General features: G+C 43.0%; 1 protein-coding gene across 1 annotated transcript; it reads right to left on the reverse strand.

The window, feature by feature from the left end:
* Nucleotides 1-983: 983 nt before the first annotated feature.
* On the reverse strand, nucleotides 984-16098 carry VIM (vimentin). Its single transcript, XM_020806647.3, has 9 exons — nucleotides 15418-16098; nucleotides 13542-13602; nucleotides 5648-5743; nucleotides 5375-5536; nucleotides 4581-4706; nucleotides 3634-3854; nucleotides 3493-3536; nucleotides 2394-2476; nucleotides 984-1338 (listed from the first exon to the last, which is right to left on the reverse strand). Exons 1-9 carry the CDS (start codon nucleotides 15972-15974, stop codon nucleotides 1300-1302), a joined length of 1389 nt encoding a protein of 462 aa, XP_020662306.3. The 5' UTR covers nucleotides 15975-16098; the 3' UTR covers nucleotides 984-1299.
* Nucleotides 16099-20984: the final 4886 nt, after the last annotated feature.

Here is a 20984-nt window from a genome sequence, read left to right on the forward strand (position 1 = left end):
TATTGTCTTTCAATTATGTATATTGCCTTGGGTCCTTCATAAGACGAGGTAATTTTTTTAAAAAATAGTGTGATGGAACAGGGAAACTGCCCTAGTAGGATGTCCCCCTCACTTAAAGGGTTGCAGTGTTCCAAATTTTGCAGTGACCTTGGGGAAAGGGGGATGACACATTTTCCAGCTTTTTAAATGAGTTCCTAATTGTGAACCGAGTTCCATTTCCAATTAAAGGAACTGTTATCACTAACTGCAACAAGTGTTTCAAAGTTGGGGGGGGGAAGCAAATCCTTTCCCTCCTGTAATAAAAGATTACAGAGTAGACCTTTGGTCTAGATGGGCGGGATAGAAATCCAATAAATAAAGTATTGTGAATGTTTTATGAAAACGGGGGAAAAGCCACTGAGTGACTGGCCACCATATGTCAATGAAGAACAACTAATTCTACATCTTCTGAAGCGATAAGTACCACAACTCAAGCTGTGTTGTGGCATCTCCCAGTTCATCTCCCATCTTGGAATCTAAACTACAGATCCCCAAATGCAATCAGGCTGATCTTTGAACTTTTTCGTTACTCTCATATCCAAAGCTCCATAACCTCTAGTCTGATGAAGAGACCTGCACAATCTGAAAACTAGCCTTGTTATGTTATTTAATAACCCAATAAAGGTATTACCTAACCTTGTTTATGGATTTTTGATATGGCCCACGCAGTTGTTTCTCCCCCACCTTTTTTTTTAATTTTTAAAGAAAAACAGTCAATGCCAAAACTGTATTCATCAAAATGCAGGTGGAAATGCCTATCCTATCCCCTTGTCATCCCCTCAAGAAGTGTATGTTCACCTTGGCAGGCCCCACGTTTACAAGCAAAGCCTATCTGCATGCCATCTCAATGCTTTCACCACAGCTCCATCTCCTGCCCCTGCTGCAGTGAAAGTAGATTCATGACCATCGTTATCACCTTGCCACAAATTAAAAGACATTAGAAAGCCATTTCCCAAATGTTTATTGAAGCAGTAAGAGGTTGCTCATACTGTGCTGGAAAAAAAAAGCCATTTTATTCAATTAAGAAACTTAAAAAACAGTATTGCAGCACAATATATTGTTATCTTAACTAGACTCCCTTTTTTTGTTAAGCTTTCCTAGATCCATCGAGAGAGAGTCAGCTTTGCAAGATCTAAGACCTATTTCTTCTAGCATAACCACCTTGCGCTCTTGGAAGAAACTGCAGAAAGGCACTTGAAGGCTGTTTCTCTTTTTAGTCATGCTGGTATGAGTTCAAATTCAAGATGTGCTGTTCTCTCTTCACTCCAGATCATCATGGTGAGAAGTCTCATTGATAACCTGTTGAAATCAAGTGGCAACAACCATTAAAACAGTTAATTGCTGGCAGACCTCAGCTTCAAAACATGTTGTAGACCAAGTACCCTTTGGCACTGGATTCCATTTTCACCTAGTGATCAACTGTCATTGTATTAACAGCTGTTTAAACTTGTAGTGTGCAACCTATGGTCTTAGAGCTCCATGCAGCCCTCGTGCCCTGATTTCAAGAACTCCTGATAAAGAGATCAGTTCAGACATCTGAGAAGAGGGATCCATCCCTCCTCTAATTAGACAGGAAGCTGAACAACCGAAAGGGAAAAGGTGGCTCTACCAACTCCTATGCATCTCCCACACCACCCCTAACTCTGAAGAAATGTAGCAGTCCATTGAAAAACTGATTGCCAACCCATTTTAAAACTGCACTGGCAGGAAAAAGGGCAGTGCCAGACTTTCTTCAACCTGGTTTTTATTTACTAGGCCTATCTGTGCTGAACTGAAAAGCACACTGCTTTTTACTACCAAGCTTTCCCTGTTTTCTGCTACCCACCCTCAAGACATCTCACTCTGAGCCTAGGGCTGGTAAGGCAGCTTAAGGCTGCAGTTCAGATGCAGCTTTCCCTTTCTTTGATTGCTCCTTCCCTTCGACCCCCCACCAACTGACCAGCAGAGCTATCCCTGGACCTGTTAGCTTATGACTAGCACAGCACCTCCTCTGGAATTTCTTCAGCAAAGCTTTGAACTAAGCAAGTGACCTGACAAAAATCTCAGAAAGCTGGCATAACCAACATTCTTTCCCCAAAACTGATCACAGAGCCGGTCCTATTTAGCCCCAATAAAATCAATGTCTCTAATGTAAGGCTCAGTGACTTCAATGTACCTATTCTACTTTAAATTTAAATTCTTGAACTAATGTACTGTTAGATTTCAGTTGTGGATGTATCACATATGAGAAACAACATTTCTTATTTTGCAAATACCTCTCCCCACTGGAGCTAGGTTAACAACTATCAATTAACCAAACACATACAGAGACATAATCATAATTAATTTTTCTTTGTTGCGGAACTTGCACTTACTTGTCCATCTCTAGTTTCAACAGTCTTGATTAGGAGTGTTCTCTTTGAGTGGGTGTCCACTGGAATAGACTCAAGGTTTGTTTCTGTAGATAGAATAATGTACCATGGTTAAAACCTCGGTCCTCCATGTTCCCTTGTGTTAGAAAGATACAGGCATGCCTCACTTTACGAAAGCCTCGGTTTACGTAATTTTCGGTTTACGAACCGAAATCCATACAAAATAATGCCCCGGTTTACTTTTTTAAAAAATTTTCCCCACTGTATGGAAGGGTTTCCCCAGGATGCATCGCACCTGGAGGTTTCTAGCGCCACCCCCGTTTCTAGCGCAATCTGCGTTATCGGTTTATGAAATGTCTGCATTACATAATGTCCCAGAGGATGCATTAATTTCATAAACTGACGTACCCCTGCAACTAGCAATGCTTATTTCAGTGGTTTCTTTGGGTCAAGTACTATGCAAACCACTCATGAAGTAAACATCAGATTACTAAGGCATCTGCATTAAGTCTACTGCAAAACACAACTTTAAAGAAAGTCAGATACACGTAAAGATGACTCAAAGTGGAACAACTCACTACCCTCAGATGTGATACAAATGAATTGCTTCTTTAGAAATCCTAACTACACATTACACATTGGTTAAGATCAGCTTGGACGAGGTCTACCTGTCAGCAGTGACAAACTGACATATTCCCTTTGCTATATCACAATAAATGTGAATTTACTTCACTGCTCATGAGGAGTGCACACCTCTAAAAATCACAAAAGGAAGTTTTTAATCTGTCATCACCAATTATGCCACTCCTGTTGCAGGCGAACATGTGCAAAAGGATGTCAATCATTAGATACAACACAGGAGGGACAATGATTTAGACCTGAAAAAGATTGTTCAATTCTTTTTGGTGATCTAATAAAGGTATTACTTGCTCCTGCATTTGTATAATGATTTACATATTCATCAGGATCCAGTGAAAGTCAAAACCATTTGTGTCAGTCAGATGCCAGTCCTGAGCAGTTTCAATGCCAACTTAAGATCAAATGTTAATATTTCTTCATGAAGTTATACCTCTGGGAATAATAGCAATTTCCTGCAACTTACCTCTCAGGTTCAGGGAAGCAAAGGTCGGAATAGGCATGGAAATTCTGTAAAAAGAGTAACAACAAATTAGATACACATTTGTGATTTTTTAAATTTTGTTTCAGAGTCGCCTACCAGAGGTGAAAGAGATGTACCCATTACCTGCTCTCCTCTCCTTCCAGCAGTTTCCTGTAAGTGGCAATCTCAATATCAAGAGCCATCTTGACATTCAGGAGTTCTTGGTACTCGCGAAGATGGCGAGCCATCTCTTCCTTCATGTTCTGGATTTCGTCTTGGAGACGAGTAATAGTGTCTTGGTAATTAGCAGCTTCAAGAGCAAAGTTTTCCTCCATCTCACGCATCTGGCGTTCCAGGGATTCATTCTGTAGGGGGTTTCAAAAGTGCATATTAATTGGCAGCAGTGATCAATGCTGTACCTACTTAAAACTCTATGGCTCACAACACACTTTGGTGCAGTAATATTCCATTATATATATGTAAGTAATATATTCAATTATATATAAACAATATATTATAATCAAGTCATTTTCAAATATGGAAAACAAACAGAAGTGTGCAGGAAACCATCTCACAATTAAACTCAAACCACCTCATAATTAGGTAAAGGTTCCCCTTCACAAATGTCCAGTAGCGTCCGACTCTAGGCGGCGGTGCTCATCCCCGTTTCCAAGCCATAGAGCCAGCGTTTGTCCGAAGACAATATTCCGTGGTCACGTGGCCAGCGCAACTAGACACGGAACACCATTACCTTCCCACCGTGGTCGTACCGATTTATCTACTTGCATTTGCATGCTTTCGAACTGCTAGGTTGGCAGGAGCTGGGACAAGCGATGGGAGCTCAGAGGCTTCTGCGGTTTAACCCGAAATGCTACCACGTCCCTCTAACCTCATAATTAAACTCTTATATATGCATGCCTTCTATAGCTCAGAAGAGGAAATTGTGGGCCTTTAACCTCCATCAGTCCCTGCCAGTATGGCCAAAGACCAGGGATGATGGAAGTTTATCGTATGCTTATCCCACTAACCATCTGTGTTCTTCTTAAAGAAAACCCCAAAGCCTTCTGCCTCAAGTGGCATCTTTCACTTACGGTTCCTTTAAGGGCATCCACTTCACAGGTGAGAGACTGGATTTGCCTACGGTACTCATTCGCTTCTTGTTTGGCCTGGCGCAGCGCATCATTGTTCCGGCTAGCTGCTTCAGAGAGATCTGCAAACTAACAACATGCTAGAGTTAATAACCATACAAACATGTCAAAAGTGAAAGTCATCATCATTTACATAATATGTGTTACATTAAGGACTAAGGATTTAAAAGTCCACTACCGATGTTTAAGATTGGTATGTGACTTAAACAAATCAAAGAACTCCACTGCTGGTTCCTACTTTATGGCACTAGCCTAATTCTGATGGATCAGACTGTGTACCATTAAGGTTTAATGAGACTCGTACAGTACAGTCTTTTATATCTTACCTAAGCAGTAAGTAAACTGACCCTTTTTTTTCCTCTTCTCTCTCTTTCTGCAGGGCCTTTGTTTACAGTAACAAGATGTCCCTTCAGAACTCCAACTGTTTTTAACAGCATAGCCCAATATATCAGCAGCTTATTTGTTTTAACATGTTACTGCCCTGTAATTATATTTTCAGTTTAAGTCATACAATCTGCCATGTAGACCTGGTGCCAACAAAAGCAAATTATATTTAAAATATTGTTTGCCTTCTACATGGTTCAATGGTTTTTAATATATTTAGATAGTATTTTTAAAACTATTCCTTGTTTTATATCTTTGGTTGTTATGAGCTGTCTCGGGTCCCCAATGGAGAGAAAGGTGGCATATCACAAAAGTGAACTTAAAAACAATTGTGCAGGAAGTCACTCACTTACTTTAGATTTGTACCACTCTTCAGCTTCCTGAAGGTTCTTGGTAGCAACACTTTCATACTGTTGGCGCACATCGCGCAGGGCAGCAGTAAGATCAGGCTTGGCAACATCCATATCAATCTGGATGTGTTGCTCCTGGAGTTGGGCTTGAAGCTCGCGGATTTCCTTCAGGAAAAGAAACCCACAATATCAGACAATGAACAATCACTAGCTCCAGTATCGCCACCTTACATTTCTCAAGTACCAGCACTCAAAAGCTGACCAAACTCAATTCACCTCCTCATGAAGCTTCTTCAAGAAGACAATCTCTTCTTGCAGGGATTCAACTTTGCGTTCAAGATCCAGGCGAGCCAAAGAGGCATTGTCAACATCCTGAGGGAGGGAAAAGAAAGTCTCAGTATAACTGGAATTAAATTAAACAGAGATAAAGATACTTATGGACACTTTATAGTTAATATATTTAAAATGTGGTTACTGTCTAAATAAGCCATGGGTAAACTGCATTTCCCTTTCAGTGTAATATTTAGTAGTTGTTTTTTCGGATGAGACATGTTTTCTTTCTTAAAATGTGAAGATGCTAAGAAGAATGTATGTTTTTGTGTGGTCATATGTTAATAAATCCATTAATTAACAACCAGTTTAAATATAATGCTTAAACACTGAGGATACATTATGGGATTGTTTGTTCCCAATTCAGAATTCCGCTGCAGCTACTTTTGGATAGTGGGGGCAGGGGACCCTGAATATATTGAAAAAAAACCCAAGAGAGCATACCCTTAGTTTTGTTTACTGAGTACAGGTCATAGAAACCTACTAAATTGAAGGCCTCTTGATAAATCAACATCACCCAGTATTTAAGAGATGACAAGTTAGACTAAACATGTCTGATCATCAGGAAAAAAATCCCATGCCCATTTCTGTCCAGTTAGAAAATATGAACAGTTTTAGATGAAATCAATCATATGTTTAAATTTATGCACTTGCATATCATTTTCACTACTGCAGAATTTCAGGGTAACTCTATCACTGGGTAAAATGATGATAGGTCCCCTATCATCTCCCCCTTTGCTTCCTAAACTAGGCTAACCTCCACCTAACAGAGCCTGCTGTGCTTGGATTATTATAGAGAACACTGAACTGTTTCCACCAAGTGAGATCCAACTGTCAACACAGCAGGCTTCTGTACACAGAAGAGGGTGGGGTGGGCAGTGCTAATCTTTGCTACCTGTTACAAAGAGGCCACACACTTCAAAATATCTTAGACTGACACTGCACAATTTACAATCTTTAGATATTGTACAAATCGGGTACCAGATGCCTTGATGCACGTAAAGCAAACTCTTTAATATTCCATTCTCTCTCTCTCTCTCTCTGTCTTCTCATACACATATACAGAGGGGGAGAGAGCGAGCATTTAACTAAATAAAACAGAAGCCAGAATCCTATTGGTGTTCACAGAAGCTGTAACTTGCTGCAGCTAATTGTAGCTAACCGATGAGATGCCAGGGCACATCTCAATTGCACAATCAGGTACTCAACATAACAAGAGTGAGATATACCCTAGCATCTCATCAATTAGCCATGGCAAATTACACAAACACCAATAGGATTCTAGACACAGAATTAAAAAAAAAAAAAGAAATTTGGAACATAAAAGCAATCCAGGGAGAACTACACCAATAAAAACATAAAGAAAACCCTTGCCACCTAAAAGCTACTTCAGCAAAACAGTTAACTTAAATGCCCAAGCCCTATCTGGAGTAAGTAAATGCCCACTAGCAGAACAACAAAAGCAGAGTTAAATGAGCCGTTCTTGAGCAGCAGATTTTATAGCTTGGAAACAGCCACTGAGAAGAGTCTTTTCGATCCCAACCAAATGTATCTCATGGTGATGGGATGGTGAGAAGGTCTGGTCTGAAAAATATTTAAAGGTGGGGAGGTTCATAAAGAAGAAAGCCGTCCTTCCAGCAGTTAATAATGAATTCTCCTGAGTTTTCACTACACTGCATTTAGGAAAACAACTGTACTACCTATAAAGAAATTACTGGTTTCCCTCAAGAGCTGAAGTCCCAGGCAAGAAGGAGTGTAAATACTGCAAATACAGCCAAAACAAAAACACAGACAATGTGATGTTGTGTCTATCTGGCAGCATGTGATGGGATTAGAGCTACTTCTGTTTCCTGTGGACTGTGCAGATTTGCCCGGCATTGTAACACAGAAGCTGAGCAATGCTGTTTTTTTAATTCAATTTCATGGCTATGGACTTATGCAAGAGAAGAATCCAAATCTTCTTTAAGACATTTCAAATCTAGCTCAAAAATGCACATTCTGACTATCTCAACATACACAGCTTACTCTCAGTTCAGCTGCAGGAAAACTAGTGCACATAAGAGTATTTCCCCAACAGATAGGTATGCTTAGCAGTAAGAATGTTGCCCTGGGATTTGGAGAGCCAAGTTCCAAATCTCCACTGAGCTGTGAAACTAGACCAGACAGCCACGGGCCAATTACACTTTTTTTTCCTCCGCTTGACCTACCTCACAAGGCTGCTGAGTTGATAAAATGGAAGAGGTAGAGAGCCAGGTATTCTGGCTTCGGCTCACAGAAGCAGGTTGTAAATACAACCAGTAAGAAGTAACAAGTGGAGGAAAGAACTTCAAAGCAAGGAAGAGACAATACACGCTAGCTAACTCGACAGCATAAGACTAGGACACAAAAGGCTACACGTATGAAGCTATGCTGTGCACAAAGGCAGAAAAATATGAAAGAACAGTAAATACTGCACTGAAGCAGATTACTGGCAATGAAATGTGGGCAAGCAATGAAAAAGTATACTTTAGGCCTGTAAGACCAGTCAATTTATGGAGTTTGGAACACTGAGATACAAGAATCAGAACCTCCCCTTAAGTTACAAGGATTGAAAAGGACAATTTCTATCCAAACCAAAGCGGCGGCGGGGGGGGGGGGGGAGAATATGATTTGAAGGTGTGAGCAACGGCAGTTCTGGTTCAAACCCTGTGTGTCACTATCTCCTCTGGAAGAGGGACTGTCTGGCCACTTCTCAGCTGTCTTCCCATTGGCATATATTCAGACAAACTTTTGGAAACACACTGGCCACTGGAGAAAGGGCTTTTAATGTCTGGCAGTGTGGTTGTACTTTAAGTTTTCTTTTAATATGCTTTCAAAATATTTTATATTGTTTTAATTTAGTGGTTGTTTTAATAAAATGCATTTAATTGTTTAAATATTGCAAAAGCATAATATTACATGCTCTTTATCATTTTGTTACCCAGCTTGAGTCCCTGTAATAGAACAAAGGCAAAAAATAAAACAGTTTTTGGCCAAAATACTGTGCTTACCATAGTAAATTGCACTAGATCCATTGAATCAATAAGGATTTGGCAGGTAAACTCCTCCATAATAAGTTCATTGATTCAAAGACTCCTAATTAAGCAATAGGATTTTGGCCAACAGTTTGATGGATAAGCATGCAAGTTTCACACAAGCAGTTGTTCCAAGATTCTGCTTTTATCCCATAAATATCTAAGTCTGACATGTTCCAGATGTGTTAGACTGCAACTCCCACCATGCAAGAGTCATAATCGCTCACCAACATGGATAACAAGAGTTAATAATAATCATCTTGAGACTGCAGAGCTCCAAGAGACCCTATGGATCATCCAGTCCAACCCCTGTTAAGGAAGCACAATGGGAAATTGAACTCCTAACCTAAATCACTCAGCTATTCAGCAGTTCTTATCTTTCAGATACAGAGGGTAGCAGGAAGAGTATAATATGCTATAAGTAGTTTAGGTTCCAAACCTATCCATGCTTTCAGTAGTTTGGCACAGATGCACAGAACTACCAACTCATAGATTCACTGGAGAAGTTCTGATATGTTGCAGTACAGCTACATTTCCAGCTTGCATCATTCATCAAGACTGCCTGCCTGATGGGAACACTGACACCGCATGCACACAGCACATATGGTATAAGTCAGCACATCATCAGCATCACAAGATTATCCTGGGTAAAAGGAGACACCACGCCTCTTAGGGGCCATTAAACTCATCAATGGAAGATTATATATGCTATACTGAAGGGGCCAAATGCTCTGATGGACCAGATCCCAAAAGGACAAGACTTGGATGGTTTCAAAACAAAACGTGAGGGTGAATGAGACAGATGTCCTCATGCTTCTGACTGATGAGGGACAGAGCCCTTCTCTGAACTGTGTCATAAACACAGAAGTCCATGCAGTAGAAACGGAGCGACTCAGCCCAAAACGATCACTTATCTTGACCCACAACCCCACTTCTAGTTTGTTGCAATACTCTCCTGTGGGTCCCTAATGCACAGGTAAACCTTCACATCTCTACTTCAGCTATTTGGCAGAGCTGTTTCTGAATCTTGAATTATTCAGAAATAATTCTTAATCAAGGGATAATTGTTAATAGGATTGTCCACTATGAGACTACCTTTCAGTGAATGATTTAAATTCTTATGAAGGACGCACAGTGCTATGCTTTAGGTCAGGGTGGGCAAAGTGCAACTGGCAGTGGGGTATCACCCTGCTACTTTCCCGTGTTGCCCTCAAGGCCCTTCTGCAACTCCCCCAAAAGACTGCTAATGAAAATGTTGCACCCTCCAGAAACAATAAGGAGCATTTTGCCATTCAAAGGCTCTTACTGCCCTGCCCAAAATAAAACACAGGATTTTAGACTTGAAAGTCTGGTTACTTCCTGTTTCTCAACAAGGACTTTTCTAGCATGAAATCAGCTTAAAAATGCCAAGTGGCCTCCCACGGAGGGGAATGCAATTCTTGGGATATAATCTGCATTTTTGAGAGGGTGAAAAACAGTGTTGCTTTTTTCCTGGGGTGGTGCAGCTCATGATATTTCAGGGAGGGCAATAATGACCCCAGACTCTCAAAGGTTGCCCAGCCCATCTTAGAAAATAAAACATTCAATGGCCAAGTACCAGCAGATAGTATAAACTCTGGGACCTGTAACATCTAAGATTGATGACTGGGCTACGTATGATCTCATTTTCAGAAAAGCATCATTCAGATCTGACATACTGGCTCTCACCATCTATACCAGTGATGGCGAACCTTTCTGAACCTGAGTGCCCAAACTTTAAAAAGAAAAGAAAGAAACCTCCAACCCAGCGGGCAACAGCAATGGAAGCGGAAGTAGCAGTGGAAAGGGGAATCCCGGGCACAGGGGTGCCTCCAGACTCCACTCCAGATCCCGCTTCAGTCGTACCCCACCCCACCACCGCCTATAGCTTGGCTGGCCCGCCGCTGACAGCACCAGCTGCTCCAGATCCTGGTCCACCACCTGTTGGGGCACTAGCACTGCAGCCTCCTCCTCAGGTTTGCTGCCGGGGGTAGCAATCTAGCAACTTATGCCACATGTGCCCACAGAGAGGGCTCTAAGTGCCAGCTGTGGCATGCGTGCCATAGGTTTGCCATCACTGACCTATACAGACTGAAACCGTCTTCCTGACAAGAATGTCAGTAGAGCATCATCCAAGAGATGAACAAACTTTCAATTTCAGAAAGATGTGAAGCACAGACCAGACTACAAGCTTCATGTTGTGCTTTAATAGCTATTTCATTTTAATTTCACTTATATCTTCCACTGCTTGAAGGTCTCAAACCAACTAGCTGCACAATTTATGAATATCTGCTTGAAAATAATGTAGGGCTCATTCCAGAACAGTACAGTATATAGAGGGCTGCAGATTTAGGTTACTTCTACATAAAACTTTATCTGGTTCAAAAACCTTTTTCCCATATTGCACATGCAATTGTAAGCTAACTAAAAATGTTACTTTTCACAGATCTTGCCCGACTCAGCTCAAAAACTGTAGCTGCTTTGCTGAAACTATTTTTCTTCCAGAAAATCTTCTCTTCTCAGATTTTCTTGGGAAGCAAAAACATTTTGATAGCTGATTCTCAAAAGCTGTCTTGCCAAACTGAGAATTTAATACAAGTTTCATGGGGGTGTGTGTGATGAAACCTACAAATAATTCAGAAGTCCTGCACTGGGCAAAATTAAGCCCAGGGAATGAAGAAATAGCCAATGTGTGCATATTAAAAGCATAGCTGCCAGCAGCTTCTTTGGTGCCTTTCTAACAATGGATGCCTAGTTTAAAAGACTGAGGAAGAGCAGTTATTTAAGGCCCTGGCTTTTCCTCTCTTCTCAAGTCTGGTGGGAAAGCAACATATCTCCACCATTAACAATTCAAATCCGAATTAACATCCTTTCTAAAGAGATTGGTTTTAGGTGATCTTTCATGTCAGATGCATAATCAGCTCAAAAATTTTGTTCAATAACCACTTAGAGACTGGGCCAGCCAAAGTAGCCAATGCTTTAATTTGTGGGTTTCTAAAATGTGCTTGCATCATTACACATCCAGTAAGAATGCAGCCTGCTAGAAGCACCCCAGAATACAAAGGCTTCTATTATTTCAATCTGCTGCCACCACACTCCCTGTAATGCCGGCATCTGCATTCCATAGTGAATCCCATAGAAACCATTAATAGCTTTCAGCCAAGCGAACAGATGGCCCCCTTTCACCCTTACCAATCGGGGGGAAAAAATGATTCCACAAGAGTTTTGCTGGGCAACAGGCTAGACTCTGATAAAACAAAAACAATACTTAGCCCCTGAAAAGTCTGAGAACACAGACAGGTTTAAGTTTTTGTATGTGCTCAAAAAGGCTGAGTAAGAAGCCCAAGTGCAGCTTAGAGTTCAGTATATAAGATCTAGATTTCTCCAGCTCATGAAATCCACTAGGTAACCTTGAGCCAGTAACTCTCCCTCAACTTGACAACCTCATTGGGTTGTTGCGTAGTTAAAATGGGGAGAAGAAAGGAAAACAGACATCTTCAGCCTTGGGTTCAAAGGAAGAAAAAGAAATGGCAACTAATAATCAAAAATAAGTTTATCAAGAGAAGTGTGATACCCAGATCAGGGAAACTAATAGTACCACACTGTTCTGCTTTGGCCAGACCTCACCTGCACCATTATGGGCAGTTTTAAGCATCAGTTGACCAGAATAGTAAAAGGGTGGAAATCAAGCCCTGTGAGGAAAGGTTGATGGAGAAGAGAAGGCTGAGGATAGCCATCTTCAAGCATTGTAAAGGCTGTGATGTGGTAAAACTGCCATATGGAGCAGGCTTGTTTTTTTGCAGCTCTAGAGGACAAGATTCAAGTTACAAGAAAAGAGATTTTGAATAAATGTTAGGAAGAGTTTCCTAGCACCGAGAGCGATTCAACAATGGAATCAACAACCTCAAAGGATGGTGGGCTTTCCTTCCTTTTTATGCAGAGGTTAGATGGTGACCAATCAAGGATGTTTTGAATATGGTTTTTCTGTACTTGCAGGGGGATGTTCCAGTTCTATGATTCTAATCACACAGTTCTCAATAGCAGGAACAGAGTCTTCAGATAAAACTTCTCAGCTTCAAACTCACCATATGTTGGTGCTCGAGTCACCTACCCTACATTTCTAAGCTGTCAGGTGATCCAGACTGTCCAGACCAGGTTGGAGCAGCCCCCTTGAAATCAAAGAAGCTCCAGGTCACGTCTCCTACTAAACTCAAAATACTAGGATCAAACTTACTTCATGTAAAACACTAAAACTGTATGCATGAGGGTTATTAACAAGCCATATCCAGGAAATATAGCAGTTGGGCATTTTATATGATGCAGCGTGATTTGTACAAGGTCATGACTCTATGGTACTGCTGGAATTAACGGTGGCAGGCCTCCAAATTCCAGTTGCTGGGGAACAAAAGCCTGAGTGGGACATGTCTTTATATTCTCCTGGTTATGGAATTTGCAGAAGCATCTGGTTGGCCAGTGTGGGAGCACAATGCTGGATCATACGGGACAATGATTGGATCCATCAGAACTTGTGTTATGTTCTTTAACATCTAAGATTTGCTTAGAAACAAAGAGTCAAAAGCAAAATGCAGTCAATGAAGCCTACAAACTCTTCAGTATCGTGAATGTACACTGTACTCATCATTCTAGAGCTGGCACTCCTGTACCTTTTCCAACCAGCAGATGGCTTTATATTCTGCTTAAAAACTTAAGATGTTGGCTCCACATTTAAAGCACACTTTTAAAAACTTCAACAGAAGATCACTACAAACCTGTCTGAAAGACTGCAGAGTGTTTTCAGCTTCTTCTCTCTGAAGCATCTCATCTTGAAGTCTGGAAAAGAAAGGACACATGCAAAGATGGTCAAACAGTCAACCAACAGAAGGTCAGATGTAACAGGCAGGCAGCCACACCCAGTTGAGAAAGAAAGAGGGAAGTGGAAAGAAAGTGGGAGGGGAAGCCTTTCAAACAAAAGCATCCCCCTCCATCATTTGCAGAGCTGTTTTCACTGCTGCCTGTCCAGGCTGGGAGCAAATCTGCACCAAAAATGGGGTCACAAGCCCTGTCAAAAATGGTTATTTAAACTAATTGAAAAGGGTATGCATACTGAATTAAATGGTAGTTCATTTGCTTAATTATGTGAGTTCACATTGTGCTAAAACTGGAGTCTTTCATTAAGTTGCATCAAGCTGCTAACTCAGTCCTGATGCTTCAGATTTTGCAATTCTAGTATTGACGTGGCAAATTATGGGATATCTGCAACCATGTGACCTTGAAGATCCTACATAAGTGGATGCAACAATCGGCAGAGACTACGAATGCAATCTTAGCAATGTGTCCTCAGAAAAACCCAACTGCTGTTACTTCCAAGGAAGTACGCATATTACTCTAGCATTAAAATGGCAAATTAATATATTTACTTGGCAGTAATACTTTTATTTTGAATAACGTGAGACTTCAATTTAAGAAAACCAGCACCAGATTGAACTGTAGGAATCCTGTCCTCCATACCCATACTTAAAGGTAAGCCACACCCCATCTCAGATATTTGCAAATAAAACTCTCACTTCCTGGACAAAATACTAATTTGTTCCTTACAAATAAACGCTCAAAGGATTGGCCTGCAAATAGATGCAAGGCACTGTCACAAATTGTTTAATTATCTTAACATTTTTTTAAAAATTACATATATTTCATATAGGTCCATAATTTTAGATTGTGCAACACTGTGGTATGAATAAAGAAAGACTTGCAAAGTATGAAAGTTTGCAGGAAACTTTATCAGCCCTCCTCCTTTGTCCTGCAGCGTGCAAAGAAAAGACCACCCAAGCATCTCTTCAAAAGCAAGGAAGAATAGTTACTGCGCCACCCCACTGGCACTTCCCAAGCTTTTCTGGCAAACAGCACGATTTTTTTCACACGGTCAGCTCTGAAAAGAGTCTGAACTTTTTCATCATGAGATACTTTGGAAGACTCACCAGACACACAGAAAACAACAATTATAACTCAAATCATGTGAGAAATGACGGCAAGCTTTTGAACACACTTGGACTTCTGTTTAAGCATAAAGACTGGCGCAGCAGCTTCAGTCCTTCCCTCCCACTCTTGAAAAGAACTACCAGGAGCCTGAAAAAGTTTGGAAACTGTGGACAACGTTTCTAAAGGCCAAATAACACATTTTCACTGCATTCAGATGGGAAATTTAGCAGGTACCATCTGAGAAACTTTCTTTTAAAAAAAGTCAGATTAAAAAGGTAGATAAAAGTGACTCTTCAGACACTTACACCGCGTTTATCAGCAAGTTACTCTAAAAACAACCCTTTTGCGAAAAACAAACAAACGAACAAACCAAACATTGCGCCTGACTGGAGCTTCTTTGGCGGTTCCCAAGCCGCTAAACCTTCGGACCGCAGCCCCCTCCGGATCGCAGCTGCGGATCGTCCACGCAGCGGGCGCAGCGTATTGAACCGACCTCGCCCGGCCGCGCCCGCCACGAAGCGCGGCGGAGAGAGAACCACACCCACCCGCGATCCTTCTCTGCCCACCCGCGGGGACTTCCGTCCCATCGAGCGCAATGGGGTCTGCACCCAGGGAGGGCTGCCTAAATAAGGGCCCTCTCCCGCCCGGCCCGGCCCGGGGGCCCCTTACTTCTCTCGGAGGCGCATGATGTCGTCGGCCAAGTTGTCCCGCTCCACTTCCACGCGCGCCTTGTCGTTGGTGAGCTGGTCCACCTGGCGACGGAGTTCGCGCATCTCCTCCTCGTAGAGGTCGCCCAGGCGCGAGGTGCCTTTGCCCTTCAGCTGCTCGAGCTCGGCCAGCAGGATCTTGTTCTGCTGCTCCAAGAAGCGCACCTTGTCGATGTAGTTGGCGAAGCGGTCGTTGAGCTCCTGGAGCTCGGCCTTCTCGTTGGTGCGGTTCGCCTTGAACTCCGAATTGATGGCGTCGGCCAGCGAGAAGTCCACCCCGGCGTCGGCCAAGAGGCGCACCGGCGGCAGGCTGCTGCGCAACCGCACCGACTTGGAGGCGTAGATGCCGCCGCCGGGCGCCGAGGACGAGACCAGGCGGACGCTGCTCGGCCGGATGGCGCTGCCCAGCGAGTAGCGGCTCGAAGACGTGACATAACGGGAGCTGCCGCCGGTGCTGGGCCGGCTGCCGCCCGCGAACATGCGGCGGTAAGAAGACCGGGTCGAGGTCGTCGTGCTCATCTTGGCGGGCTAATCCGGACGGTCCCGGGGTGAGGAGGCGGCGGCGGCGGCTTCGGGAACTTCGACGGCCGGAGAGCACACGAGGAAGAGGCGCGGGAGAGCGCTGGCCGGACTCTCGGCGCGCCTCTTATACCCCCGTCACGCCCTCCGTCCAACAAGCGCCCGGCCCGCCAATCCCGAGGCTGCGTCGCCCTCGGGCCGGCCAAGCCTTAGTCACGGTCCTCGGGGACCAGAGGGGGAGGAAGCGAGGGGGAGGGGAGGGGAGGAAGCTTTCCCATCCATCCCAGAGCCGCCCCCTCCCCCGTATTACAGAAGAGTTAGCAAAAGGGGAGGGGGTGCTTTCTCGCCAGAACACCGCGGAGGCTGATTAATGGGGGAGAAAAGCCACCGGGGCGGGGAAAGACCGCGGCCACGGAGGAGGCTGAGGGGGCCCGGCCCGCCCCCAGCTCCTAAACCGCTGTGTAGTGGAGGGAGAGGAGAGGAAATAGAGGGAGGTGATGATGGTGGACGGGAGCGGGCGGGCCCTGAAGAATCTCAATGCAAAACAGATGTGAAGAGTTTGAGACTCGACTTGGCGGAGAGGATGGGGGGAGTTCCAAGGGAGGCCGCCTCATGCCCTGGCTGATTGGGCCGGGGGTGAGGGGAGCCACACAAGCCGGCTAGAAGGTGCCAAGGACGAGAAGGAGGCCTCCCGACGGCACCGCTCCAAGGAGGTGGAGCGGCTCGCCCAACCCGTTTTCTCTTTCGGAAGCCAAGAGGGAAAACGCCGAGGAGATGCCGGCCGTCTTTGCGAAGGCCTTTTTTCCTCCTTGGCTGCGGGGAGAGGGGAGGGAAAGCTCCGGTTGCTCCGAGGCTACTTGCGGTCCGAGGGAAGAGGCGCTTCCCGGCGGCCTCTTCAGGCGTTATCGACGGCGCCCACATGGCCATGTTGGCGAGCTTATCAGGAGCGCGGGAGGCGCCGGCGGCGCCCGCCTGACTTGAACGAGGGTTTTATTTTGGGCTGTTGGGTGTCTTGCTTTTGGAAAATACCTCCACAGAGAGGAGATAATGCTTGTGCTTGAAGTTTTCGGGGGGGGGGGGGGCTGTGGCAGCCACAGCAGTTAAAGAATACATGAAAATAAGCCCCACTCAACCCTATAGATGAACTTGAACTCGTGCTGTGAGGAGGTATGTATGATCTGTTGAGTTTCACTGTAACTTAGCTGGACGAAACTCATTAATGGAGTGCACCAACTTAAGGAAGAGATCCAGTGCAAATATCTATTCAACTGCATGGAATGTGTACACGTGCATGGAAGTCCATGAATCTGAGCATGGACAGAAGTATACAGAAAGAAAAGTGGCAATGTTCTGTGACAACTACAAGGCATGGATGAAACTTTTCTAAAACAGATTAAAAGATTTATAGAGATGAGGCAGTGTGTAAGTATCCATGCCTAATGGGTGAGAACAATGTCCAATACTTGCCTTGCTGTACTGATAACTTCATCTTTGCAAATGCAAGAATGAACAAGATGAACATGTGTCAAGACTTAATCCTGCCCCACTCAGAAGAACTGCCCGATTTAAGTGAAATTGGCAAGAGGTTTCAGGGAAACCGCAGAAGCCTGTGCTGCAGGGTCAGAAGACCAGCAGTCGTAAGGTTGAATCCATGTGACAGAGTGAGCTCCCCTCACTTTGTCCCAGCTCCTCACCAACCTAGCAGTTCAAAAGCATGCAAATGCGAGTAGATAAATAGGTAAAACGGCGTTCCCTAGTCACGTTGGACACATGACAATGGAACCTGTCTTTGGACAAACACTGGCTCTACGGCTTGACAAACGGGGTGAGCACCATCCCCTAGAGTTGGACACGACTGGACTAAAAATGTCAAGGGGAACCTTTATCTTCAGGGAAAGTAACTGCTTTATCTTGAATTGGCTGACAGCTGCAAGGGATGTGAAAATTAAGCAGTTGGGCATGGACTGTAGTGTGGTTTCTTGTCATCATGTACAGCTGAATCACATCCTACTTTACAGTGACCCTAACAGCATTTTCAAGGGATGTAAGACACTTGAGGAATGGTCATACCATTGAGTTTCCACAGACAAGCCAAGATGTGAAATCAGGTCTCCTGAGTCATAGTCTGTCACTATACCACACTGGCTTTATTCTATGATCTTTAGGAAAGCTGATTTCAAAGGCTTCAGGAAAATTTGGGTAGCCTCCCATGAGTTATGGTTTTGGAAGATTATCTTCTCTAAGCTAAGCATAGGCTACTTTTTCAATTGTTCTCTGCAGGACTTGGTTTCTTACCAACATGGTTGCCCCTTGGGTTTTAATTGCTCTTGTTAAAAACATCTCCAGAACTGGATGTTCCATATTTGGCTTGAACAGAGTTTGGCTCTCAATCCTTGTGATCTTTCTGGGCATCATAGTTATCTTCAGATATACTTAGAAGATTGAGCAGGCTCACTGTAGAGGTCAGACCAGAATAAATGCGAGGAAACTGGAGGGCAGCAAATTTTGACTTGGAGCAAAACAATATGGCAGGAAGTGGTGGCAGTCCTTTTGTGGAAGCACTTAAACAAAGGCTGGACAGCCAGCTGACCTTGCATCCTGCATTGAATGGGTGACGAGGGAACTAGAAGAGCTCCAAGATTTCTTCCAGTGTTGTGACTCCATTAATGAGTTCATTCTGCTGGGAACACCTTAACATAACAAGTGGTGAATGGCAGAGCTGGAAGTGTAACGTCCTTGGCCAAACAACAGCAATACAATCTTGGCCCTTGAGACTATAATAACCATACCTAACTAGGAAGTTAAACAGACAAAAACAAGAACCCAGTCTTTAACAGAGAAGTCTCTGCAGATAATTTATTCATATGACAAACTTTTTCTGCTTGCACAAATGTATGTAATTATATAGTAGTTTATCTTTATGGCATCCCAAGATTGTTTATTTGAGCTCATTTTTTTTTAAAGCCAAAACATGACAACCAAAATTCATAAAAAGTTATTGGTTTGCCTGCAACAGGAATTTTTATTTTATTTTATTTATATCCCACCTATTTGGCCTTGCGACCACTCCAACTACATAAAACAACATATAAATATAACAAAAAAGAAAATTATTACATCAAATAACAAGTTCTTCAAGATGGAAAAGAGAAAAAAAAGTAAAAGAAGAAAAGAAAAGAAAAGAAAATATTAACTGGAGGGAAAGCCTGCGTAAACATCCATGTTTTTAATTGGTTTTTAAAGATACCCAGCGAAGGGGCCGCACGAATCTCCGGAGGAAGGTTGTTCCAGAGGCGAGGAGCTATCACCAAGAAGGCCTGGTTTCTTGTTTTTTCCTTCCAGGCCTCCCTCGGCGTCAAGCTCCTCAGCCTCACCTCTTGACTCGCTCAGATGATACGGGTAGATCTTGGTGGGAGTAGGTGTTCTGCCAAGTATCAAGGCCCTAAACCATTTAGGGCTTTATATGTAAGCATCAAAACTTTGACGTCAATGTGGAACCGAATGGACCATTGGTTATGATGGCAGGTGAATTATGAAAGTTGTAATGCAACAAAGTAACTTTACGTTATCTTAGAACTACAGAGCTGGAAAGGACCCTATGAATCATTGAGTCCAGCCCGTCAGGGAGACACAATTGGGAATTGAACTCGCAACCTCTGGCTCCACAGTGAGATACCTTTGTCAAAGTCTGATTAAAACAGAATTATACTACCTGTGTGGTCATTTCTCCTGCGCTCTATTCTTCTTTAAAGGATATATAATTATCCCTCACTCATGAGGGGGATATGATATTGGTTAAGAGGGTAGTGGCTGGCCCAAGAAAGAAGCATAATAACCACACCTGCCAAGTGATTTGGTACGCAAGAGAAAATTACATCGCTAGAGATACGCAGAGAAATGAGAAGGGTCACCCCAAGGAGTGATGTCAGACGAAAAGAATACCAGTCTTGAATTGCCTTTGAGGTCCTTGGGACTGAGGGGCACCGACTGTATACTTTTAAAAGCATTGGTAATAAAATCTGGTTCTAGAAGTAAATCAGAAACTTCCAGAAGAAGGTAAACAGCAAAGCACAAGTACAAAGACATTCTGTGTTCCTTTAACCATGATTGCAGCTCTAAGTATAATTCTAGATCCTACCTTTTGAATTTCAAAAATTTTATGTGCCTGTAGAATGTTGGTGTGGCTGCTGTTATATATTTTCCTATGTATATTTTATCCTGCATTTACACGGTTGGTTTGTTATGATACTAAAATAATGAAAACACAGTACACGATGAATAACAAATAGCAGTAAGAATAATTAAGTTTAGGCCAACAGCTTCATGTTGATTCTGGTCTCTTCGGTCTCAATCAATAGCAGTTTACAGCTGAGCTCTGAGAGCAGTTACAGTACTTATAGGATAATGGGAACAATAAAACCCTTGACGAAAGAATAATATTCTTCCTTAATGACATTTGCACTTGTGATAGTATCAGCAAGTCCCAGAATCTCAGGTTATTACCTACCCATTTCTGCTGATGCCCACCAGTGAGCCATAAGCCATCATGATGTGAAGATTGTCTCTTACTGCGTGTTCTTATCTAACTCGTTTCGCAGCCCAAGATAGCTTGTTCCCAAACAGTTTCTCAGACATCCTTGAGTGATATTTCCTCTATTTCTGGCACTGACAATGCCATTTCTGTGACATTCCAGCCGATGATTCTGTGGCCTACTGATGAAATGTAACTCTTATAACCAGCATCCTTCCAGTTGCTAGATACTGTATTTAAAAGTTCCTCAAAAATGTAACATTCCAAATTTTCTTGTGTTCCTATTGCAGGATTCTTTATTTGCATGCTTATTATGATAGCTAGTATTAGAACAGTAAAGCTACATATCAGTGTAATGTTAACTATGTATACATTCAGGATTTTGTATGAATTAAAAAAACAGAATTTTATGCAACTTATATAGTAAAAACAACTGAGTCTGGAAGGAAAAAAAATTCTAGGATTGACTCTAGATTAAG

The sequence above is a fragment of the Pogona vitticeps genome, chromosome 6 (genome assembly GCF_051106095.1).
Source record: "Pogona vitticeps strain Pit_001003342236 chromosome 6, PviZW2.1, whole genome shotgun sequence".
NCBI classification, from domain to species: domain Eukaryota; kingdom Metazoa; phylum Chordata; class Lepidosauria; order Squamata; family Agamidae; genus Pogona; species Pogona vitticeps.